At 53.7% G+C, this 25,993-nt stretch overlaps 1 protein-coding gene across 2 annotated transcripts in view; it reads right to left on the minus strand.

Moving 5' to 3' along the window:
- The window catches only part of NOC2L (NOC2 like nucleolar associated transcriptional repressor), an 87,415-nt gene that overhangs the window by 39,523 nt on the left and 21,899 nt on the right, over positions 1-25,993 (minus strand). For both annotated transcript variants that reach the window (XM_073317129.1, XM_073317128.1), the window contains exons 11-15: positions 24,270-24,409; positions 14,863-14,974; positions 6,945-7,058; positions 5,999-6,100; positions 632-775 (exon numbers count right to left, since the gene is read on the minus strand). In XM_073317129.1, the coding sequence (XP_073173230.1) occupies positions 632-775; positions 5,999-6,100; positions 6,945-7,058; positions 14,863-14,974; positions 24,270-24,409 (612 nt within the window). The remainder of the gene's footprint in view (positions 1-631; positions 776-5,998; positions 6,101-6,944; positions 7,059-14,862; positions 14,975-24,269; positions 24,410-25,993) is intronic.

Genomic DNA, 25,993 nt, shown 5'->3' on the forward strand with positions numbered 1-25,993 from the left:
ACGTCCCAGAGCCCAGCAGTTCTGGAGGCACAATGCCCAGAAGTCCCACTCTCACAGCCTGCAGCTTATTGCTTGGCACTGATTTTAGACTCCCGTCTCCAGGCGAACAAGGAGAATCTAACCAGGGCACTCAATTTACAAACACAAAGTGCTGGAAATCAGCTGAGCAACAAAGGTATTATCCCGCATCCTGCACCCCGGCCGGAGGCAGGCAGCCAGGGATCATGAGCCAGCAAAGCTCCTAGAGAGGAGGTGAGGTCCCTCCTCCAGCTGTCACTCCTCTGGTGGCCTCCACAGATCTGAAGAGGGACAGGTGAGCTGCAAGAGACTTCTTCAAGAGAAGGCCCAACCGATTACCACTGAAAAGGAGCGTCCCTAATAGGAGCACACATCCTTCTGGTGATCCATAACAACGGGTGTAATTTAGGGACTACGTTTTCCATGATGCTGTTGGCCAGGGAATTTCGCCAGCTACAGTCCAGCGCAGTCCACGCTGTTTTGCAAAAGTCTAACACGCCCCAGGCGTACCCATTTCCATGACCTCGCCCCTCCTCCTGCTGCCACAGTCTCAACCCCAGTTGCGGAGTCAGACTGTCTTTCCAGGAAGCTGAAATCAAAGTGGCCAACTCACCACAGCCTCCCTGTTGGCCACGCCGAAGGTGGCTTTCTGACGCCGACTGGCAATGTAGGCAGAATTTTCCTGCAACTTCTCCAGGAGCTGCCGGATCGCTTTGCAGTAGTTGGCGATCTTGCATTCCTTCAGGAAAGATTTGAGCTGGAGAGAGAAGAAAGGAAGGGGAGAAAGGCAGAAAATGAATGACATGTAATAGTTTCCATTAAATGATCCCACGAAAAAAACCGCCTCCCTTGGAGAGAGGCAGCAAAGGGCTCCTCGTTCCCTCCGTTCGAAGCCACGGCCCAGCCATTACCCGTCTCCGCAGCCACGGTGCTTCACCCTCGTCTTAACAGATGGACCAATGCACCGGATGTCAGCACGGAGGTCAACTGGCAACGCCTTGCTCAGAGATGGCTCCCGGCATCCCTTATCACAGCTTATATCTGGAGAGGGCATCAAACCATCAGGCTGGAAACTCCTCCACGGCCTGAAACCAGAGCTTCCAGCTGCCATAGAATCACAACCCACCTGGTCCCTGCTCAGGCATGAGGCAGGACTGGAACACCAAGGGCAGTGGGGGTAGATAGAGGCGCACGAGCAGAACTGGGGAGCCCAGGACTGGAACACAAAGGTGGGGGGGGGGGCAGATAGAGGGGCACTAGAAGAGCTGGGAGAGGGGCAGAACTGGACTTCCAAGGAGCGGGGGGGAGGGGGGGACAGGATTGAGCTGCATCCGGAAGAATCATCTGGGGCGACGTTTACACAGGACCTCCCTGCACCGCCCCCAATTCCAGCCAATGCCTCTCACTTTTCCAGAGTGCAAACCCCACACACCCTCCCCACATCATCTGCAAAATGAACCTCTCTGTGGGCAGCCGTGAGGCCTCCGACTGGCCGATTATTTCCTCTTGGACCCGATGTCTCCTGCGGAACCCTTGGGCTCCCAGCCCGCACAGCTCAGAAACCACAGATGCTGCCGCCGGCCTGCGCAGAGACCCTCCCCGTCACCGAGGAGCAGCCCTGGCCTCCCGCTGGCCAGGAAACAAACTTCGGTTTCACTAGACAATGAGGGTATTTTATTCCAACCAGATCGAGATGTGTTTTTTGCCTGCAGCCTCGTCCTTAAACAACGCCCCCCATCCTGCTCCCAATCCCAACCAGCCCCTCGCACCCCCAGCTCTGCACCCACTCTTTTCCGGCTCAACTCCGCCCTCCCCCAAAGACGAGCGGAGGCCATGTCCCTGTCCCTGCTGGCAGAGGGCTGCAGAAGCAAGGTGAACAAACTGACAAGTAGATTTCCTCCCAGGTACATTACATTGCTTGCCAAATGCTCCCGCCCTCGGCAGAGAGGAGCTCTCCAAGGCAGGCTCCTAGCCAGAGCCACACGCAAAGAGAAACCCCCCCAGGGCAGACAAATGGCTAACCGTCAGGGAATCCAAAGCAGAGGGTGAAAGGCCAGCGGGTCGCTTCCCCTGCAGTGCATAGGCCTCGCTAACCTGCGGCCTCTGAGCCGAGAGTCAGCGTGGTCCAGCAGTGAGAGCAAGGAAAGGGCAGTCAGGAGATCGGAATTCTAGTTCCAGCTCTGCCACTGACTTGCTGAGGGGCCTCGGGAGAGTCACACAACTTCCCTGCCTCTGTGCCCCCATCCATAAAATGAGGCTCATTCTGTAACTGCCTAATGCAAAGGGGGGTGTTGGGAGGGTTAGATCAGTTAATGTCCATAGCGAGCTTGGAACAGGTAAAGCAACCTGGGGGACAAAGTACTACACTACCCAGCTAACAGCTCTGAAGCACACACAGGTGTGGGGCAGAGGCTTGTTTTACTTTGATTTCACACACTCGTTACTTAGAGTGGGATAGGGCCCCAAAGGCAGGACTGCAAAAGCCACTCCCACCTCACTCTGATCAACCAGGGAGTTGGGAAACTGCCGGAACTGAGGAAGAGGATGGGCTGAGAGGAAGGATAGGCTTGAGGTTTAGGCACGGGACTGGAGATCTGGGTTCAGTTCTTGGTTTCGCCATAGACTGTGTGCATGACCTTGGGCAAGTCACTTAGTCTCTCTGTGCCTCAGTTTCCCCTCTGACCTTTTGTCTCAGCTATCTTTGGAGCGGGGATCGTCTCTCTAAGTACATACAGCACCACGTGCAATGGTACCCTGATCTCGGCTGGGGCCTGCAGATGTTACTGTAAGACAGATCACAAGTCTCCGATTGACCAACTCGGTCTTTAGAAGTCCTGCGTGAGGACAAGAGAGAAGGAGAGGTCAGTCCCACAAACTGCATCCCTCGGGAGGCAGGTACCCCCGTGACCGAGAGGTGACACACCTGCTCTGTGCTCATGTCCCCCACCGCTGGCAGCCCGCACAGCACTGCAGGAAAAGCCAGTCATTGGCTCAAGTTTGCTACGCACATGGTGAATCCTCTCCCGTCACCCTAAAGCACGTCCCTCCGTTGCACACCTCCACTCTATCCCCCATATTCTACACGATCCTAAGTTCTCCTTCAACCTCAGAAACGCCAGGGTTAATATATGTTGCCTGCCCTCTCCCTAAAGAGGTGTTTAAAAACCGGTCAGTAAAACAGCTTTTCTGCTGCTCAAATCCCCCCAACTCCTCCTAAAATATGTATCTTTAGGTGCTGCATATTTATCTTCTCCCAGGGATGCATTTGTCATTTTATTTATCTCGCCGGATCCCCGCAGCTGCAGCTCGAGATCCATTTCATCCGTTGCGATGTACATTATCATTTTTCTTTTGCTGCAGAAGTGTCGCCAGAAATCCTGCCAAATCTCAAGCCCTATCTGTGCAGTTCAGCGCGGCTTGTTTGCTCCCTTCCCCGCCATCCCGCCCCCTCCCTGTTCCCCTGCTATCTGCCTCGGATATTAACGAGAGGTAATGAGATCTCAACTCCAGCTCTGGCTCCTGCGTTAAAAGACGGAGACAACCCAGAAGGCTGGAGCAGACAGAGAGGAGGGAGCGAGTGGGTGAATGTGTGTGCGCGTCTCCACTTCGCCAAATCGCACAATTGTATCTTCCCAGAATATGGGAAGCCAAGGGGTGCGTGTGAGAGACAAGCGACATCTCGCACCAGCTCCCAGCTAAGCAGCCCTGTGATTAGCAGGATTGATTCTGTCAGCCTGCCACGCCAATGGTTTACACCAGCGGAGACCACAGCAAAAAACACCATTCTCCTTACTGGAAAAGATGCAGGGAGCTATAAATGATCTGAAGCAGCCAGGCTTGTGTGTTCCAGGCAAACCAACCCAACCCCAGCCCGCCACCCCAAAAACAAAGAAACGAGAGCATGCAAGCCAGAGCAGAGAGGAAGGCAGCTGGAGCAGCACATGGCAAGGACCATCCACAGTTCCTGCCCTTCTGCCGAGCCACAGATGATGCCCTCCCCTGCCTGTCCCCCGGCCCTCGTTCTGGTGGCTGTCCCCTTTTCCTGTGCCCTTGCTGTGTGTTGCTTTCCCTCTGGTAGGGGGATAGGGAAGGTACAAGCAGCCTCCTCTAAAGTCAGTTCTGATTCTAGTCAGAGAACCAGACTGCAGGGCGTGCCCAGAGGCAGCCAGACCGGCACCTCATCAGAAGGGGGCTTAACCCTCACCGCCAACCCGCAGCCTCCCCCCCGGGTCACTCCCGAGGCGCTGGGCAGAAGAGAAGTCTTTGAACCCCCTCCATCCTGCTGGCTCCACTTCCCTTTGATCTGCCCTCGTGCTTCCTGCTTTCCGGGCTGTCAAGTTCCGTTTGGAGTCGGTTCAGCCGAGCTTCTCCCAAAGCCACGGACCGGCAGCCGCAGAACCCACCCTCTGCCAGCAGGACTCCGGTCCCAGCGCCAAGGCATTAGGAGGAGGTGAGCTCCAAGCGCCAGGAGGAGGGATTTTTAATCACCGAGTGGAGGTGTCCCAGGGACATGGCCTGCCTCCTGGGACCTCGGCTTCTGGAAATGCAAACCCAACGCCCAGGCCCAGCAGACACACTGAGGCCGTGGTCAGCGGTGGCTACGCAGGAAATCAACAGGATGTTCTATCCAGGCGCTTGTTCCACCACACTGCACACACAGCACTAATTATCTGCAGAAAGGCAGGCTAGGATGTGGGGTGTCTGGAAGCTACAGGGCGCTTGGTGCCAGGGGCCTGCGGGACACGCTCCATTCCAGCCACAGCACCAGCTCTGGATGGCTTTGAGGCCCTCAGCAGCTGCTGGAAACGACGCAGGGAGCAAAAACTTTCATGCGTCTCTTGTTTATCAGTAAATGAACAGGCAGGAGCGAGCACGGGAGCTGCTCTCCTAGCGCAGAAGAGCCCATCCGCCAGTGGCAGCTAGGCAAGGGCCTAGCCAGATTCCAGGCACCCAGCCCATCACCCCGTGCCTGGCAGGTGCTGGTCTGCAACACTGCAGCAAGGAGCAGATACGCCTTCCACAGGGCCAATGGTTCCCACACTGAGAAGTCACCGCCAGATCAGCCAGAGGTGTCATAGCAACCAGGTGCATGGTCACTCACTAGCCAATGGTGTCTAAGCAGAGCAAAGATGCTTGCAGTACTGAGCAACGTGAGGGCAGCAAACCAACGCCAGTTCCCATACGCCACCCATCAACAGGGAGTTAAAAAAGGGAGCCGAGGGGGAACAGAGAGAGAGCAACATGTTCACTGAGCTCAGAGCGAAATTTAACTGTTCAGAACCAGTGACCCGCTGATACCTAAATACAAGCCATCCGGCTCTCCTGCTGCGCCAGGTATCAGCTGACACATACAAACGCACCCGGGCGACACCCATCAGAAGGCAGGGCAGTGCACCGGAGAACAGGGCTTGTTTGCAAGGGGACAAGGAAAGAGCACCGCTTCGTGGCACGGGCGCAAGGGGCCATGGGGAGGGACAATAAGTCCTGCTACATGTGCGAGGGGAAAGGGGCATGTGTGTTATTTTGTGGTGGGTGAAAGAGGAAGGGCTGGAGGAGAGAGCCCCATCTTGGGGTGGGCGCGTGAGGTTCTGTGGGGCAGGGAAGCACGTCACCTCATGGGGCACAGCTACTAACTCATGCCTGTTCTGGGAAACCCCATGCTGCAGAGCGAGAGCACCCAGAGCCAACCTGCATTCATCAGTCACGAGGACACATCTGCAGTAATTAGATGCCCCTTTGTACCGCTCCCACGTCTCCCACGGGAGATGTGAAATACAGAACTACCTCCTCACCCACCCTCATCCTCCTGCTGCCTTGAGACTTCCCTTTGCCCACAGCCCCTGAGTGAAACCAGGGCCAAAAACATCTGGAGAAATGCCAAGGGAAATCACCACTGGGAGAAAAGAGAGACCCCCTCCCACCAGCGCCGTTTCAAGCCTGCCCCAAATTTGCATGCCCCTAGCACAGGAAAGCGCCTTACTTGAATGACTATCGGCAGGGTCAGCTCTGGGAATCCGATGCTGTGGGCTTGGCCATGGAGATATTCGAGCGTAAGGTCATACAGCTGCTCGATGAGGCCATCCTGGGTAAGGGGGGGGTGGAAGGAAAAAGAAATCAGATAAAACCAAATCCCAAGCCGCCTGCACTCTGCCAGGGCCCTGAGCTCTCTGGGGCCAGGGCTCTGTGCCACCTGGGGTCCTGTGGGTGGAAGAGAAACAGATGGGGATGCTAGGATGCGAGATAGGCCCATGTGAAGATCTCTCTCAGTACGCAGACCACAGAACAAGCCACCCTAAGAGGTGACACTGGACGCACTGCTCATGCCTTCTTGTGCCTCTGTCACCCCAGCTGAACAGGGTACAAACTCCACGTGGAATCCAGAGGCATCGGAGCTGGGGAAATAAACCCCTAACAAAATCCACCCCGGTGCGTAGCATTCACGCAAGGTTCATGCGCTTGGCAACATTCAGGGCACACCCGGAGTGTTGTGTAGGAGCAGTGCACACACGACTCCTCTCAAGGGCATGAACCTTGAAATCTCGCCCAAATGACACGAACCGTGAAAAGCCTCCCAGGACTGGGCTCAAGGCCCGAGACCAAAAAATGCGGTAAATAAATATTGGTAAATAAAAATATTATACAAAGCCAGTGTATTCCTTTTATTTGTTGGAGTATGTAATGCGCCGGGGGAGAGAAAAAAATAAAGGAGAGGGTGGAAAAGCTGACAGGCAGACCAGCCTGCTTGCTTGCTTAAAGCTTGTCCTGTCTTGTATTTGAACCGCAACACCGGTGCAACCATGCTGACTTCAAAGGAGCTGCCTAGGGATTTGTTTCGCTCACTCTGTACTAGGCATTAGAGCATGAACCCTGGGGTGGAAGGCAGGGGGAGGGAGGTTCCATGTGACAGGTAAGGGGGTGCCACATACCCGGAATGCCTTCTCCTGCAGGTTAGCATTGGACAGCTTCAAGATGACTGCAAAGTTAATGGGCTTGGCACTCATGCGGCCTGGCTTCTTATTGAAATCCACTTGCTGGAAAATCTGCAACAGAAGAAAATCCGGTGTAAAAATGATAAAACCCGCAGCGGGCAGAGAGAGAGAGAGAGAGGAAGAAAAACTAACAAGACCACAGCCTCGCTGAAAGGCCTGTGGGCCAGGTCCCAGATCAGCTGACGTCACTTGCAAACCTCCCATTGCCTTCAACAGCACAGGGCTGAGCCTGGGTGAGCGTAAACTGCTTTAAAGACAAAGCCAGGTGATGCTCCTCCAAGGCAGAGAAGGATTATCCACCATTGCACAGATGGGTAAACTGTGGCAGAGAGTAAGTGACTAAACCACAGTCATACAACATCAGTGGCAGAGCTGCGACTACAACCCAGAAATCCCAAACCACCCCCCCACCCCACATTCCCCAGCTCTAACCACTAGTCTTCATTTCTTCCTAAATATCCTACTCATGCCCTTGGCAGATTGCAGAGCAAGTCCAGGATCAGACGTCTCATTTGGCTAAAGCTTTGGAGACCTGCACACAAAAGATGCGACAGAAGCATGCTGCCCAACATAACCCCTTCTTACGCAGAGATGCGAGTAATCAGAAGCTTGCTCCTGAGCAGAGCTGAGCCTTAAGAGGTCAAACAAAACACAGCCCAAGAGTATTTTCCAGTGGTCCCTTACAATAATGGGCTTCTCTACTGACAGCAAGACTTTGGGCTGTGTTTAGCACATGTTCATTCACGGACAGCCCACATCTATGCTCTTTTTTTCACTGCAACATCATTGTGACGTTTCCTAGGGAGCATATTTCACAAGCCACCCTTCATCAGCAGGGACTCCTTTTGCACGCTGCACCCCACGGCAGCAGAGGCTGCTGTGTCCATCATATCATGGCCTTGAAATAAGGGAGAAAGCGCAGATTGTTCTCCAGGGCTACATCTGCATCCACCCGTTAGACCAGAGGTGGGAAAACTATGGCCCACGGGACCATCCTGCCCAGTCCCTGAGCTCCCGGCCGGGGAGGCTAGTCCCCGGCCCCTTGCCTGCAGCCCCCGCCCCTCTCCCCGCAGCCTCAGTGTACTGCGCCACCAGTGCTCTGGCCCGCCACTCCTTCCGGGGAGCGTGGCGGGCTCTGGCATGGTAAGGGGGCAGGGAGTCCTGGGGGGCAGTCAGGGGACAGGGAGCGGTTGGATGGGGCGGAGGTCGGAGGGACGGTCAGGGGATGGGGAGCGTGTGGGGGGGTTTGGATAGGCGTGGGAGTCCCAGGGGGCCTGTCAGGGGTGGGAGGTCCTGGGAGGGGGCGGTCAGGGAACGAAGAGCAGGGGGTGTTGGATAGGTCAGTGGTCCTGAGGGGGGCAGTCAGGGGGCGGGAAGTGGGAGGGGGCGAGGGCCAGGCTGTTTTGGGAGACACAGCCTTCCCTACCCGGCCCTCCAAATAGTTTTGCAACCCCAATGTGGCACTCAGGCCAAAAAGTTTGCCCACCCCTGCGTTAGACACAAGGGGAAAACTTGTCCCTTTCCGGGCACAGAGCAGTGGCCACACAGTGAGAGATCAAACCAGGAGCGCTCCGACAGCTCGCCCAGAACCCCAGGGCACAGGCATGTGTTATACTCAGCACACCGTACACGGGTTCTTCTGTGGGCTGACGTCAGCCCCCAGGGACAGGGGTCAGTAGTGCTTGGTTGCCCGCCACATGCCGCTGCCCTGCCTGAGATCTGCTCCCCACAGGAGTAAGACGGCAGCTCGCTCCCCCATGGACCATTGGCATCTCTGAAGAATCAGCCAGTGAGACACAGTTTGGGGAAGTGGATACTTGTCCCCTGGCAAGAGGTCTAACTTCAGACAGGGCAGGCCACCATATGCCACCTCCAGCTTCTGGAGACACCCAGCTCAGGTGCCAATATTTAGCAGCCTCAGAATATTTTGCTGCAGGGTCTTCTCCTCCGCCTTAGGGATTCCCTACCTCTTAAACACCACACCCTGAGGCTGCGCTCAAGCAACATGCATCCTCTGACTGTTCCTGCTCTGCACCCAGCCGTGGGAGCATCGCCCCCGGGACACCCCAGAGCTCAACCAGCATCGCAAGTGTGGGCAGAGGACTCTGGGTGCTGGGGCAAGAGGGTCCAGGTCACATGGCTGCCCCCAGGCCAGAAAACCACACAGTCAGCGATCGATTCTTTGCATTTGATTTGTCAGGCCAGGTTATCGGGGAGGAAGGGCCGAGCTCGGTGGCTTGTGAAAACAAAGAGCCCCTCTCCAGGGAATCGAAGCTACAAACCTCGTTATGCACAATTATTTCTTTGGCCAAAACAGCAGTATCGATCCCCTCAGTCAAATGCATGAAAGCGGAAGGCGTTGGGCTTTGTGGGACCGTGCATGCCGGCGGCCGAGAGGGGGGAAATGCAAGCAGACTTTTTGAGGCACTTGCCAGAGGGGTCAGGGAAACGATACGAACATTGGCCAGGCGGAAGGGACAGAGGCTAGCGACATGGCTGGGAGGGAGGGGCGAAGTGTAGACTCCCTGGGGCAGGCTGGAGAGAACACGGGGGGGGAGAAGGGGGGCACGATGACGGGGGACTAGAGGGCCAGAAGACTCACAGGCCAATGATCTGGCTGAAGTTGGGATAACATCTGTTACCCAGAGGAAAGGACGTGGCAACCTAAGGCGGTGCGAGTGGGCCATCTGACTTATACACAGGGTCACTCATTTCTACATCTAGAGGGTCCTTCTTATACACAAGTATATACGGTTCTCATTGCCAGCACCACCCCACAGCAGCCAATTTACAGCAATCCCTGCCACCCCGTCCAGTGCCCATTACCTTCACCTTGGGTCTCCGCACAGGCCAGCTAACTCCAGCCCACCATCCCACGGCTGCTGTCCAGAGCAAGTCTCACCCTCCCTTCCCCAGCCAACCCCAAGCCACATTCCAGGAGCATGGGCTCCTGCAGGGGCTTATCTCACACGTCTACGACCACCTCTCCTGTGTTATAAGTGCCGCGGGGCAAGGACCTTGTCTGTATGCCCACAAATGGGCTGGGCGCCAGACACCTGTCTGCCAGGAACGGGACTGAGGACAAACTTATTCCAGAGGACACCTAGCACACTGCTGCAGTGGCAGTGGGTAGGGACAGGGAGTCAGGAAACCTGGAGCACGCACCCTCCATGGGTAACCTTGGGCAAGGCACGTCCCCTCTCTGTGACTCAGCTTCCCTAGCTGCGTGGTAGCAACAATGGTGCCCACATCTTTGGGGAAGCGCTTCAAGATCCATGGGCACATATGCCCAGCGTTCTCATTTCTCAAGTGACGCCTGCCTCGCCCGATATCCTTGCAGACAGAACTTTCCCCCTCTCCCCAACACCCACCGGCAGGGCGACTGGAGGCCCCGGAGATTCCCACCACAGCATGCTGGACACCTGAGATGAGGTCCTTACCGTTTTAAGTGTCAGCGGAGTGAAAAAACTCCTGCCTTTCTAAGCATGTCAGGGTTAGCCCATGCCCCCACCTCCCTTTGCCCCCGCCGAGAAGCTACATTTAAATTGGCATACCAAGACTTCCTATGGGGAGATTTCCAAGCTGTTTACCTACACTTGCCTTCCAGCGATTGAGCCGCCAATTCTCCCACTGCAGAAACTAACGATTGTCACCAACCAAGGGAAGCACCAAAAAGGCATCGGGATCTCATGGCCTGTAAGGGAGGGGAAGAATCCAAAAAGCTGTCCCGCCTCCAGCCCCCTTCTCAGATTCTTCCTCTCCCTGCCCTTCCCCCTAAGAGGTAATTTTGGAAGGCTTCCCTCCCTCCCCCTCCTGGAGAGCAGAGACGGAGAGGAGCCGTCTGGGTTGCCTGCACGGGAAACAGAAGCCCTTGTCAAGATGAATCAGGGAGCCAGCTCTCATTTACAGTGGCAGGGGCTTGGGGAATTCCTGTGCCTAGAGGAATTGTGCAAACATTCAATCTGCCATCTCTGGAAGGCTTGGTGGTGACAGGGGGCGGAGGAGGACGGGGGAGGCAGCGAGGGTTGGATTTCCTTGATTGCATGCAGGGGGAAATTAGCATGATCACCTCTCACCCAAAAAAATAAAACACACACCATGCTCCAGAGAATCTGATTTCTGGTACCATGCAGAAACTGCTCCAAAAGGCACAGGTGGCATCAAAGCCCGTGCATGGGGGCTTTCACTGGCACATAGCAAGAGTGGGCACAAAAAAATGGAGTCATGAACTCCAGAGCTAGCCCTTGGTATCTACAGACCCTCAGGGACCCGCCCATCCCCCCTGCTATGGAAACTGGGGTAAAATGGATCTTGGTACCCTGGAGTGTGATTGGAGGTTTGCAGGGGGCACCCACAAGACCTCAGGCCAGATCAGATCAGCTAAGTCACAGGTAAAAATGAGGGCCTACAAGGATGGTCTCGTCACTAAGGAACTGGATTGGGACTCAGGAGATCTGGATTCATTTCCCAGCTCTGCCACAAACCACCCAGTGTGACCCTGGGCAAGTCACTTAACCACTCTGTGCTTCAGTTTCCCCATCTGTACAACAGGGATAGTTCCTCACGAGGGATGGGAAGCGTCGTGAAGGCAAAGGTGTTCGGGATCATAAGGTGCTCGGATATTACCACGCCAAGGGACAGAGGCGTATTGAGGTGGGAAGAGACAGCTCTCAGAGACTCGATCGAGAACCTGGTGCATTATTTGCCGATACTAGGGGGGCGCTGGCTGGCTGCTGGGAGACAAGAGAGGTTTGCTGCATTTCAATCATCTTATGTTTCCATGGGGAAGGCAGCACTTTGAATAAGCACGCAGATAACACCCCCCACCAAACACTGCCACCTGGACGAGCTAAGCCTGAGCAGTGCCCCCCCCATACACACCAGCATCGGATGCGGTTGGAGGCTTGCGGAAGCCAGGAGGAAGTTCAGCGTGCAGCGCGGTAACGTCTGGCTAGGGCCTGATACAGAGCTTGCCACCGAAGTGGTGGTGGCGGCGGCTGGGGGGGAATGGAGCGGGGGGTGGGGGTGGGACACTATCTCCCAGAGCCTGAGAAAAGCAAAAACCACCACGCAGAGCCAAGGGGAGATGCCCCTATCGCGCCACTGGGCTGGCAGCGGCTCCCCAGAACAGACGGCAAGAGGAAGGAAAGCAGCGAAAAACTGAGCGGCCCACCCGAGCCAGGGAGCAGCGGGGGGGCGGGGGGGGCCCGGAGCAGAGCTATAAACGGCCCTGGTTTCCACCGGCTGAGAGGATGTGGTTTGCGAAGGACGTTTACAACAACATGAAACCGCAAGAGTCTTTGCTTCAACAGAACCCGATCAGCAACGTGCCCAGGGCTTGTTTGTTTGAAAAGCCCCAACCTTCTCCAGCCTCTCCCTCTTCCTCCTCACACGCTGACCACCAGGCCTCTCTCACCCCGCCCCTGGATCCGGTGGGCTCAGGCCGAGCGTGGAGCGCAGCCAGGCGCGGGGGAAGGGGGGCCGGGTCGTTAGGTCTGCAGGAAAGGAGGGGGGCGCTTTTGCTAGGAACGGTGCAAGGGGTGGTGTGAGGCGCTGACCGTTTGCCAGCCCCACCCCAACCCGAGGGGGAAGGGGGGGCTAAGAACAGACTTCACTTGCAGGCAGCTATTTTAAGCAGCCTTTTAGGTCTAACAGGCTTTTTCTGAAGTATAACTTCTTGGGCAGTTGCTCGGGGTGTTTTTTTCTTTTTCACTGAAGAATAGGTGGCTCATTAATTATATGTATTACGGCATTGCCTAGGCAATCCAACCGAGACCAGGCCCTGCCGTGCTTGGTGCTGTACACAGTCAGCCTGCCCCTAAGAGTTTACAATCTAACTAGACAAAAGGCAGGACTATGGCCCCCATTTTACAGGTGGGGGTACTGAGTTACAGATAAATTATGCAGCATGGGGAGTCCGTAGCAGAGCCGGGAATCGCATATCGATCTCTCGAGACTCATTCCAGTGCCTGAACCACCACCAGAGCATCCTTCCTTGGGCTCAGGGGACTGGAAAGAAAACCCTGTGGCAGTAGCATCCCAAACCCATGGCCATCTACGCGCGGGATGTTCAGAGGGCCTTGGTGAAAGCGATCTGGCAGGTTCAGTCCAAGTCACAGCAATGCTGGTGCTATCTGGGCCCGCCAAAGCCTGTCTGCACCATGGAAAGCAACCCCTTCCCACACCTACAGGTGGCCCCTGTAGCCCCAGGCCGTGGCAGCACATGAGAGATGCTTGGCCTGACACTACCTTTGCTAGGCCTATTCTGTGGACAGAGGCCTTCAGTCTCCAGGGCTGAGAGTTCTGCCCCAGCATATGCACAGAGCACCCACCAAAGACAGCTAGAGAGGAGCCTATCGACACTGCTCCTCCCATTGGAACCGCTGTTCTCGACTGCCTTAACACAAAGGCTTCCCTCTCCCCAGGCCACCACCCGCTCTTTTGTCCCCAGAGGGCCCCGGTCACGAGAGCCCAGAGCTGAGAACAAAGCTGATGTCTCTTCTTGTAGCTACTTTAAATGCAGATGCGAGAGTTATCCAAACTCAGGTTCTCCCTTCAGTTAGTTTGGGTACATTGTCACTGCAATTGCATTCCTGTGATGCATCCGATGGGATCTAGCGGCCAGCGGGGTTAGTCACAACTCAATATCTATGCCCAGCTGAGAGAAAAACATGTGAAGGAAGCAGAATTCTGCACATTAACTTTTAGAGGGAACATCACGACATAAGCAATTGTTCACACCAAGTGTCTAGAGTGTGGACTAATGATCACACTTAATGTTAAGGTTACACATTTCTAAATAGCTCACAAAGGGTGAATGTGCAAGTGGCATGTTGCAAACCTGCAGTCGGCACAAGTAGAATATGTTACGCATGGTTATAAGCACATCGCTCAAAGGTGCTGTAGATAGTTATACACCACCTATTAATCTGCTGGACCCTGTAACAGTTGAACACCTATTAATCAAGTACAAACTATGCATAAATATGTCCTTAATATAAAAAGCGCAACTGGATTTCAGCAATAAGGTCCTGGCATGTCAACCCCAATTCTGGCTCCAAGAAAGAGCCAACCCCCTGAATTCATATACCCTTCCACCCCCACATTTTGGGAAGGCTGGAACCCAGATCTCGGCTTTGCAACGTAAGCCTATCTCGAAGAGCAAGAGACAAATGTGAAGTTACATCTCCAACGTGCTCGATGAGGCATCTTGGACAGACCAAACGATGCAAGTCCAGTTGAACAAGGCTATAATTAACCACTGGAACCATTTACAAAGGACTGTGGTGGATTTCTCCATCACTGACAGTTTCAAACAGGAATTAGTTCAAGCTGGTGCAATGCAGGAGGTCAGACTAAATGATCACAATGGTCCCTTCTGGTTTTATAATCTACGAACAGGACACCCGCAGCCTCAACACAGACAATTCCTTTCACAAACACAATAGGCAGCGTTTGCTGGGGGTGGGGGCATGCCCTGGAAAGGGGAGAAACAATAAGAATCCTTCAAGGATGGCACAGTGTTACCCGCAGAGCAGGAGCAAGCTGCATAGTGCAGGGCATCCCCAACTCTGCATCATCTGGGCAAGGGCTCATTCCCATCTGGAAGCTGCCACAGAGATGCTTTTTGCCCATCAGGTCTTGACACTCAAAGCAGCCCCCTAAGCTGTAACGTAGATGGTGAAAATTCAACCCTATTTATCAAGGATGTGATCCAGCATATATGACGCTGCTTGCCGGGGCTGCAAGGAGCCGACCAAGCGTGCAGCGTGAGCAGCCGTTTGCAGATGCTAGGGGGAGTGTATGTTTAGACAGCTTTTGTTTGTTGCTGTTAGAGGAACAGGAACTGATTTACCTCCAGGATGAATGGCAGAACCGGCATGAAGGTCCGGGTGTTCTCGGAGAGCAGCGTGAGGGCCCTGATGCAGTGCATCCGCAGGGGGTAGAAACGAGCTGTGGGCACCAACCTGGAGAGGAGACGGAGGGAAGGTTACTGGGGAATTAAACCTACAGTCTTCAGGGCTAAAGACACAGGCCTCTCCCACTTGAGCTGAAAAGGCAAATTGTTTTAGCTCGGAGTAGGAGGCTGTTAGGGCTGCACAGGCTGGCCCACAGAGGGAGACCCGATATCATGTTCTACGCCAGCAGAGAACACAAGGATTGTAGCGCCTCGCTCATTTGAACACCCCGAGTTCTTGCAACCAGGATCCCAACTCCTCAGTTTCCTCCTTCTAGGTCGGTGGTTCTCAACCAGTGATCTGCGCGTGGGGGAGTCCTCCCACCACCACTGGGGAAACAAGGGCTGAGGTTTGCATCAGTAAGTGCATGCCATGTAATTTACAATCACAAAAGCCACAATCATAATTAGCCGCTGCAGCCTTGGCTGTCTCAGTAGAGGCAACGCAGGGCTTATGGCTAAGGAAATTGAACTAGGAAGGTAACGGCCCAGTCTCTCTCTGGCCCACCTCAATTCATTAGCGCATACGCAGCACCTTCATCCCAGAATCCTCTGTTTCCATGGCAGCCCCATTTCATAAGTGGGGACACAGAGAAGAGGAGCGACTCAGCCCGCAACATGCGTGAGGAGCAGAACCAGGAATGAAGAAACTGACTCGGGCTCCTCTGTTTTCATCACAAGGCTGAGGCATCTGATCCACCAGCCCCTTGCTATGAATGAATTGCACCTAATAATGATGCTTTTAGTGCTAAGAAAGGTGCTTTTTAATGTGGTTCCCGGAGAACAGCTTTGATTCTGAGACGTGAACCCCGAAAAGAGAGACCACTGAGCAATGCAGCAGAGAGAATCTGCATCAGTGGGCGACATAAATCACTCCCTTTTTCTCCCCCCACCTCCACCAAATAGTGAAATAATCATCACTGGATCCATTATGGAAATAAATCTATTTTGCACCCGCATGCTGGCACCGCTGGAGATGACGAAAGCCTTCCTCAGGAATTAATTGATCGAGGGATAAACCTGTTAAAGGTATAGATTTATTGTAAACCCAGACCATTAATTTCAGAGTGCTCCGTGGAGCAGCAATCAGCCTAACCTCCCAACGGCTGGGACGGAAGCGGAATGAGAAAAGCAGCAGGGCCCCAGAGTACGCTGGGGTGGGGGAGGGCTGGCTCGTCCCTCCAAGGCCCAGCCAGGCGTCTAGCTCAGGCTGCTGAGTTTACAGCTCATGCCTCCCCTTGCAAAGGGGCGCGCTCCCTAACCTTCCCCCACCCCGAACGCCTGCCCAGCTTCTCCTGTGCACCAGGGCCCAGCAGGACATCAACAGCCTGACAAGGATTATTTTCCACTCGCTGAAACTCCTGTTACGCTTCTGGGTCGCCGCCATCTGCCTGACGGGGAAGGCTGCAGGAAGCCCCCCTCCTACGTCAGTCTAAGCCCAGCCAAGCGGCGGGCTGTTCCCGAGATGCCAGCGTATCTCCTCTCCCCATGGAAAGGGGTGCTTCGGCCTCTCACACGCACAGCCCGGAGGAGCTTGGTGTTTATTAAATGTGCTGGAAGGGCCCCAAAGTAGGTCGGACTGGACAGTCCCAGGGTAAGCCAAAAGCTGCACAGAAATGAGGGGGCACTCCAAAATGGGGGGGGCAGGAAGAGGCGCCTGAGACAACAGAAGGAATTGGAGGAGCTCCAATGGAGCAGTCTTCTCCCTCTGTCCCAGTGTCCGGAGAGCCCCAGCCCAGCCATACCCCCTGCACCCTTTTAGCTCTTTATTTGCAGGAGCGATGTAAGCAATCCCAAGGGACGCCCCCAGCAAACCGGGTCCTCCCGCCCCTTGCAGCTGGGCCGGCATCGCCTCTGCTTTCCCTGGCCTGGATCCCTTCTGCTCCCAATCACGTGCAAGTTCAAGCCGCACTGGGTCCATTTCTCCGAAGCATCCTTCTGAATACATTTTTAATGTGTTTTATACGCCGGAGAGGGGGTGGCGGGGGGGGGGGGGGGGGGGAGAGAGGAGAGAGAATAAGAAAACAAGGGAGCTAATTCTGAGGTTAGCAGGCAGCCCTCTGCTACTAGTTATCTTATTTAAGCACATTTTAAATTCTGCCTTGGTCCCCGCCTGGAGCAATAAGGCTTCGACGGATGGTAATTTCTCCCCAGTCCCCTCCTGTAATGAGGTTGTGCATGGGAAGGAACTGCACACCGACTGCCCCCCCTCCCCCTATTTGTCTCTGTCCATCAACCCTTTTGCAGGAAGACAGTGCCACCTTCGGGTAGAAGGAAAAGAAAAAAAATAAAGGGGGAGAAATTATTTTCTCCAGGGTTTCGGTATTATTTTATTTGCTCCTGTGCGACGCTAGTTTCAAGATATGCCTGTGACCAACCTGCTGAACCCAGACCAGAACATATTTAAGGTTCCAGCATGAATCCCCCGACGCCGAATACGACAAACACAGAACAACCCGAGAGTAAAGGACGATAGCGTACTCCCTGCATCCTGCAAGGATGCCTGCTCATAGCCGCCAGATACTTATCCATCCTTAATGCTAGCAGCCCCACTCTGGGGGTATATCAGGGCCCTTTGAACAGGTTAAACTCCCCTTTGCACTCACTCAGCCAATGCGCCCAGATGGCACGGAGCCCTACCCAGATTTTCATGGGACCTGCTCAGGTGGATCTAAGTCATCATCACTGTTCCTGACAGCCTTCTTTCCCCCAGGCCGAGCAAGGCTTAATGATTAAACCCTCAGAGGCTCTAACTCGACAGACTGACCCTACCCAGAGGGGCGCCAAGCAGATAGGGTGTTATTTCCCCACAAGACAAGGTTTTATTTGCTAAAGAGCCAGGGATGGAGAAATGGGCAAGAACTGGAATCCTTTCTTTGCAGTACGACGGCTTTAAAAATAAAAATCACCCCAAGGAGCTGATGAGCATTTGGGCGAACCTAACTTCACGCTTTCTTCTGCACACTCCTCCTAGCACTGTTCCATGCCCCCGAGAGCGAGCATGTAAGCAAAGGGGAGCAGGTGTAATCACTCCTCTTCTTTTAAAGACCCTAAGGCCAGATCCTCAGCTGGCGCAACGGGGCACAGTGCCACCAAACAAGCTATGCCAACTTACACCAGCTGAGGATCTGGCCCTACATTTGAGAGAGAGTAAAAGATATAAACCCCTGCGAAAGCTAAATGGACTGCATCGTTCCCCTCCCCCACTCCCCAGAGAGCCCCAACCCCTAAACACACAACGCTCAGCAGCTGCATCCCGCCACTGATTGAGATGCTGATGCTGATTGAAGATGCCTACGGCAAGTTGCGGCGCAGGAGAAATAATCCAACAGCCCACGTGGGAATCCCACCAGCGTGTGTATGTTACCCATAAGGAAGGGGGTGGGAGGGCGGACAGAGAAGCGTGCAGGAGCCTGGTCCCTCCTGAATGTTTTGCAGGCCCTTGGCACTTCTCACTGGTACCCCCTGCTGTGGTCCCCGATGGACCCTTGGGTTTCATTTCTGCTCTGTTACCGGTGCTCCAAAAAGGCAGCTGCAACCCAGGGCCCCTGGAACTGCAGGACTGAGTCTGGCAGCGCAGCCGTAGCAAGGGGACTAAGGAACGAGACCCCCATGATTTACCACACTGCGTTCGCTCTCTTACACGCAGGACTTCTGACAACATCCGCCCTCCCTTATGCCCCAGCCTGGATGTACCACTGGCTTGCTCACCAAGGGACCTAACGCAGGATCTGTTCCCAGCTCTCTCCAACCCAAAGCCCATTTCCTGACGCAGTCCCAAACCCTCATTGTTCTCGTTACGTGCTTGCTGTATGGTGCGCCAGGAGGCTCTGTACAGAACACATGCCCGCAAATTCTGTTTGCTGCTCTCCCTGGGACTTTCCAAATTCACCTTTCGGTGGCCCTAGACAGCTGATTTATCTGCCCGGACAGGTGAAAAAGTGCCTAGGTTTGTCTGCAGGACAATTAAAGTGCTGTAGCAGCAATGGGACACTTGGGGGGATGGCGGGGAAGGTAAGAGAATCCCGACAATTATTTGAACCTGTTTATCTTCATCACCCCTGGGAGCTCCGAGACCAGCCGGGCGGCACTGGAGAGCTCAGATTCTGGTTACGGCGCTAACAGGATTTCAGAGATGACCAATGTTTCAAAGCACAGGGTACCTTTTTCCTTCCAAACCTGGGAGGGTAGGGAGAGGGAGATTGACTCAAGTTCTCAGCAGAAGAGAAGAGAAAAGAGAGAAAAGGTCACACTTCTTCAAGCCCAGATGTTGCCAAATACCCACAGAATCCAAATATCGACAGGGAAGGCACTCAAGACGGCAGAGTTAGGAAAGCACCTAACTACAGCTACATCTGCGCTACACACCAGCGTCGCCGCGCAGAGAACACGTAGCAGGTTGCGTCCACACAGCGACGTGCAGCGCAAGCGAAAGGCTCTGGCAGAAGGGAGATAAAAGGGAAAGCCTCCTTCCCTGTCACTGGAGTCTTTCCCTGGAGCTAACAGCAGTGTAGAAGGGGAATCATGGCTTAGGTGAGTAGGTTATATACTCGCATGCATACCCACACCCCGTCACACGTGTCTAAGCCATGCCTCACCGGCTACCCTGATATTTATATCCCTGGAGGGTGGGCTATGCAGGTACGTAGTCTACAGGCTGCTGAAAGAAGCATCCAGGGTAGATGTACTTTATCTGTAGTTAAATCTGGGTCTGATTCCTGACTCTGCCACTGATTCCCAGTGTGACCTTGGGCCAGTTACTCCAGATCTCTGTGGGGAGGGCAATCCTTCCTTCCTCCCACCCTGGGTCTGTCTTATCTGTTTACACTGTAAGCTCTTTAGGGCAGGACCCATTTCCTATTTTACATCTGTACAGTGCTTTGCACAACAGGGCCTTGATCTCAGTTGGGCCCTGCAGGCTCTACTACATTATTATTATTAAACGATTACCCCACCTTGCTGAACTCACAGTTGCTCAGATTTAAGAGAGAGCCCAAGATGAACTGTGAAAAGCAGTGGGGCAAATTTATCGCTGGTGTGACTCCACCAACTTCAGGAGAGTTGCGTCAGGGTTGAATTTGGCCCATTATGCCTGTCTGCTGGAAGTAGGCGAATAGTCATCACGCGACCCGAGTTCTCCCGTCACACAACCGGGTTTTTCATTGGTATGCAAATAAAAGAGAAAATCAGAGGCTAATTACGCTCGGAAGCTCCCAAGTCAACAAGGCTTCAATCCCCCTCTGACAGCAGCTCAGCTCTGCGACGCACCCATTCAGGTGTTTGCGCATGGACAGCTCTCTCTTCTCCAGGGAAATAAAAGGAGATGTGTCACCTTTGGGAATAAAAACCTAGCGCCATAGCAACGCTGCCTCCGGCTGTCGCTGCTCTGCCCGGGACCAGGTGTGCAAATAAATACGAGGCTGCTTGCACCTCAAGCTGCACAAGCGCACGACACGCAGACAATCAGAGCAAGAGTGCCCCGCGCCAGGGTATAAAAACCCCACGGCCCCTCTCAATTCACCTTCTCCCTCTCTGCGGGGGTGCCAGACGCTTATTCCTGCAATGGGATAGCCGTGAGAGCTCGTTCGCATTTCCATGCACGAGCCCTCACAGGCACTGCATGGTTTTTAACGTGTTTATTTACCACACTGGATTTTTGCCTACGGGCTGACACAGTTCTCAGTGCCACCAGGCCACGAGGCATCAGATTCGATAAGCTCTGGAAGACTGGCCTGGGCCAGTAAGTGGACGGGGGCGCAGTGTTGCTGGAAGAGCTGTCAGTGACAATCTTTCCTGAAGGATGACCCAACACTCTCACAAATCTTGGGAGACAGGCCAGTCCTTGCCTACAGACAGCCCCCCAACCTGAAGCAAATACTCACCAGCAACCACATACCACACAACAGAACCACTAACCCAGGAACCTATCCTTGCAACAAAGCCTGTTGTCAATTGTGCCCACATATCTATTCAGGGGACACCATCATAGGGCCTAATCACATCAGCCACACTATCAGAGGCTCGTTCACCTGCACATCCACCAATGTGATATGTGCCATCATGTGCCAGCAATGCCCCTCTGCCATGTACATTGGTCAAACTGGACAATCTCTACGTAAAAGAGTAAATGGACACAAATCAGATGTCAAGAATTATAACATTCATAAACCAGTCAGAAAACACTTCAATCTCTCTGGTCACGCAATTACAGACATGAAAGTCGCTATTTTACAACAAAAAAACTTCAAATCCAGACTCCAGCGAGAAACTGTTGAATTGGAATTCATTTGCAAATTGGATACAATTAACTTAGGCTTGAATAGAGACTGGGAGTGGCTTAGTCATTATGCAAGGTAACCTATTTCCCCTTGTTTTTTCCTACCCCCCACCCCTCTCAGACGTTCTTGTTAAACCCTGGATTTGTGCTGGAAATGGCCCACCTTGATCATCATACACAATGTAAGGAGAGTGGCCACTTTGGATAAGCTATTACCAGCAGGAGAGTGGGGTGGGAGGAGGTATTTTTTCATGCTTTGTGTGTGTATATAATAAGATCTTCTATACTTTCCACAGTATGCATCCGATGAAGTGAGCTGTAGCTCACGAAAGCTTATGCTCAAATAAATTGGTTAGTCTCTAAGGAGCCACAAGTACTCCTTTTCTTTTTGCGAATACAGACTAACACGGCTGTTACTCTGAAACCAATCTTTCCTTCAAGTCAGTAAAAAAAGGGCCACTGCCCAAACTAGGGGGCACTGTACTCCCGGCAGAACACTTCTTGGAGGTTTTATCCTCTCACACGCCCCGAGGGTCCCAGGACACTCTTTGCACATGGGGGGGGGGGAGGGGAAGAAGGAGCACTAAAATCAGACCCAGACACCAAGGTTAACCCGTGTCATTAGACTATACTTCCTCCAAGTCTACTGTCCTTTCAGTAGGCGACAGTATAAAGAAAGGGATTACCCAAAATGGCTTGGGGACATCCAATGCCTCTAGATAATCAGAGCCTGGATAAGAAGAGTTTCAGATTCAGAATGAAGCTGGAGAGCCATCTGTCTTGGATGGTTTAGACACAACAAATCCCGCATCTGGGCCGGGAGTGAGACTAGCTGACCCTTGCGGTCCCTTCTAACCCTATGGTTCTAAGGAACAGGCTCATCATTCCGATAACCAAGGGGTCGGCTGCGATCTCCGCGTCCTGTCTGAAGTGGCTGTGCGCTCTTATGCTGCTGCTGGGTTCCACCCCAGAAGCGGCTGCATTTCAGCAGCGGATGAAGTGGCCACGATGTAGAGTTTATGGCCCTGACCCTATCAGTGCCCATGGAAGTCAATGGAATGACTCCCAGTGACTTCTAACGGGCTTCTCCCCCGATGAAGGAAGCAGCTTCACTATGGTGCTACGGCGACGCAGCTGCGGCGTTGGGGCGTAGACATTATCCTTAGAAAGGCAGTAGCAGGCAGGGCTTATGTCCCATAGCAGAAGTTCAGCACGCACCTAGCGCTGATGCTATTAAGGGTACATTACATTGTTCAAAGAGGAACCCTTTGGATAAGGCACGACACCAAGAGCCCATCTGCCCTGTTCCAGCCAATACACAATGCCCTCTTCTCCTGGAAACTGGCTCTGATACCCAACCCTGTGTGAGCCCGACCCCGTGTGAGCTGCTGCACAGCACATTAAGTGCTTTCCCTTCTGCTTCTGAAGTCCCTGTATTAACAGGGCTTTGCAGCGTGCTGCAGCCTGGAGCGTATGAAAAGTGTGAATGTAAACACAACACAATGCTGGGAGAATGCAATTCACGTCACCCTCCTTTGTCTGCAGCCCTCTCCGAGAAGCTGGACAACAGAATAACTTTCCCCATCGATTTTGCTAGTTACTATTTGGCAAACGTTGCTTCCACCTTCCTGCTGCGGCTCTCATGCAGGGAGAAACCAAGCTAGCTCCGTTTCAATTACCTCAATTTCCTGTCTACAAGCAACTCTGCTGATCCAGCAAGATTGGGCACAGTGCTGGGGCTTGCAATGGTTAGCTGCTGCTGCAGTGCAAGAGGTGTGGAGACCTCGGGTTAGGGAACCCAGCCTAGCAGACTGGCCTCTAGGTGGAGCCTCAGCTTGCTAAGTGGCCTCAGTGGCAACGGGCACCTCACAAAAGGCATAGGAGATCTTACAGACTTGGGCTCCGGGTTGCCAGAGACACATGCCACAGTGTAGACCAGCCACAGCAAAACCCCCATCAGTACATCTCAGAGCACGTTACACATGTGGTCAGTATCATGACCCCCGCCTGGCACAGAGAGGGGACGCAACTTGCCCAAGCTCACCCAGCAGGGAAGTTGCAGAGCCAGGAATAGAACCCAGGTCTTCCAGGCCCTGGTCCAATGCTCTATCCACTAGGCCACACTGCACATATGACGATGATTGGGGGGGGGGGGAAGAACTATTCCCACAAGAGCTTGCTGTAGCGTGGGGACCGTTTTACAAGTGAAGAGGCCAGGTAAGTTACAGGAGCGCAAGGGGTTCCCGAAGCTCCCGGTTGCAGGCCAGCCCATTACAAAACAGGATAGAGCAAAATTACTGCTCGCTCCCTGCTCAGGTTAAAAAGATGTGGGCTGGACTAAGGCCCAGGTTACTCATTTCAATAAGGGACTGGGCTGCTTTGGTTTCTTTTAGAACAAGAAATCACAACAGGTCTATGAACGCAGGCACTCGGTGGGAAGTGCAGTGGTGCTGGGATCAGCTGTTCTGTTAGCCTTCACTTATTCTTAGGCACCGTCTGAGCCTGGCACTCCGCTACGGCCTCAGGTGGCCCAATGTGAACCCCAAGGTGAGATGCTCACCCTGGCTCTGCCACTGCAGGTCACAGTTTATCCCCATTTTACAGATGGGGAAACCCAGGCACAGAGCGGTGAAGTGACTTACCCAAGATCCCCCAGCGAGCCAGTGGCTGAGCCTAGAACAGAACTCAGGTCTCCTGAGTCCCAGTCCAGTGCTTTAGTCACTACGCCACAGATGTGGTCATACCAATAAGCTCAGTTAATGGACACAAAAGTAGCTTGATAAAGCCTCATAGTAAGTTCAAGCAACATGGCAGCAAGTGATTTCTAACAGGGGTGCTTCAACAAATGACAGCTCACGAGAGCAGCCCCCCAGTATGCAATAGGACAGTCCCCTACAACAAAGGGTTAAAATCTATACGTACCCTCCCTGCCCATCCCCTATGTGACTATATGGCCACATCTGTCACATGGGAAATCAGAGCCCAGTGTTTTATAAGGGCGGGGGGAGAACTATCCGTTCCTACTTACTTAATGCAGCCAATGATGACCTGGGTCAGAGGGTAAATTAACGGCGCCATGATCTCGCTGGGGTAGATGGTGCTCAGGACCCGACACCAGAAGAACAGGCAGTGGATGTACTGCCAGTTGTAAACAGACTGGTAGTTCTCCTACAGAAAAAGGAAAGGCACACACGCTTGGCAAACGAATGGCCGAGACAGGAGCTGAACCTCCTTTCCGGAGCGCGCACGCAGGCTCCTTTGTATTCGGAGGCAGTGCGGTCTAGCAGAAGGAGCACACAGCTGGGAACCGGGGACTCTTGCATTCTAACCCTGGTTCTAGCAGCGACTAGTTACGTTAATCTGGGGAGAGGCGGGGCTGTGCGGTGAAGGCCCTAGTATGGGATTCAGGAAGACAGGATGGCTAGAGGTTTGCACAATGCTTTGGAAATGCTAAGTACTGCCCTTGGGGTGTTGTTCCTTGCGGCATTTATCTGCAGCTATGCTTCACAAGTGGAGCTCCGTCTCCTTAACACCTCAGCCCCCAGCATATGGAGGGGCAGGGCCATGCTGTGTATGGGCCTTTCCCGTCCACTGGCTAAGGGGGACAAACCCTGATCTCCCATGGGCAGCCAGGCTGGGAGATCCTTCTACATCTTTGCTGACTCTCTCCCTGGTCCACGCACTCTGGAGGGAAGAAAAATAAACCTCTAAAGCTACAGGGCAGAACCAGCTTCCCCCAGCAACTGTCCCCTAAGGCTCCCGCTGAACCTACCTCCCCTACCAAGTGACCTGCAGAACCACTAGGATTTCATTTCCCCAGGCAAAGCAGGACACAGGGCCCAGCTGCTGCCACCAGGGGGCTCTGATTACTCCTTCAATTGCAATATTAAAAGAGAAGCTCCATCGCTCGGGTACCACGAGGACGAGGACGGGCAGCACTTTTGAACCTCAGGGAGCGTTACTGCTATTCATTTTGAAGACGTGCCGACGTGCACTCAGGGTCAAAGAGAGCCTCATGCAGCCATGACCGGCCCGTCCAGCACACCCACCTCCCAAGAGTTTACAGACCCAATTACAAGGGGACACCGCAATAGCAGGTTCCTTTTACAGAGCCCAGGGAACACAAAAAAGCTTTATTTCTAGGTACAGCCTGCATGTCAGCCCAGGAGCCGCCTTCCTAGTTACCAGACAAAACAATGCAAGAGGTCACTTAGGTAATTAATACTTGCCATGTCACCGCATTCTCAGATCACCCAGGCTGGCTGAGCCAGCCTGAGTGGTACTGCAAAGACCGGGCCACGCCTCTACCCAAGAGTTAGGTGTTTTTTTCTAGTTTCAAAATGAACTTGGGAAGTGTCTCCCCTCCCTGCCTGGTTCTGAGCAGCCCGGAACACCAGAAAAAATAAAAACCCTCCATGAAAGAGCTATTCTCAGCCGGTGTTTCCCACCCAGCAGGAAGCACCAGAAAGTCCACATGGAAGCCAGTTCTCCGGGGACTTTTCAACCAGAGGCTGCAGGCCCAAGAAGCTCGGAATTCGGAGAAAAATCCCAGCTGCTGGCAACTTCCACAGCTGCTCCTAGTGAGGGGCCTTTGGCTCCAAATTTCTCTCACCAAATGAGATTCTTTCTTTTATCAGCTAAGGGTGATAAACTCTGACGACTACGGCTCGTCTCCTCTCACATGTGCTTGAGCAGTGTGTGCATGGAGTGGACAGTGGACTGCCTGCTTGTAGCATTCCTGAATTACACACA

The sequence above is a fragment of the Lepidochelys kempii genome, chromosome 18, assembly GCF_965140265.1.
Source record: "Lepidochelys kempii isolate rLepKem1 chromosome 18, rLepKem1.hap2, whole genome shotgun sequence".
NCBI classification, from domain to species: domain Eukaryota; kingdom Metazoa; phylum Chordata; order Testudines; family Cheloniidae; genus Lepidochelys; species Lepidochelys kempii.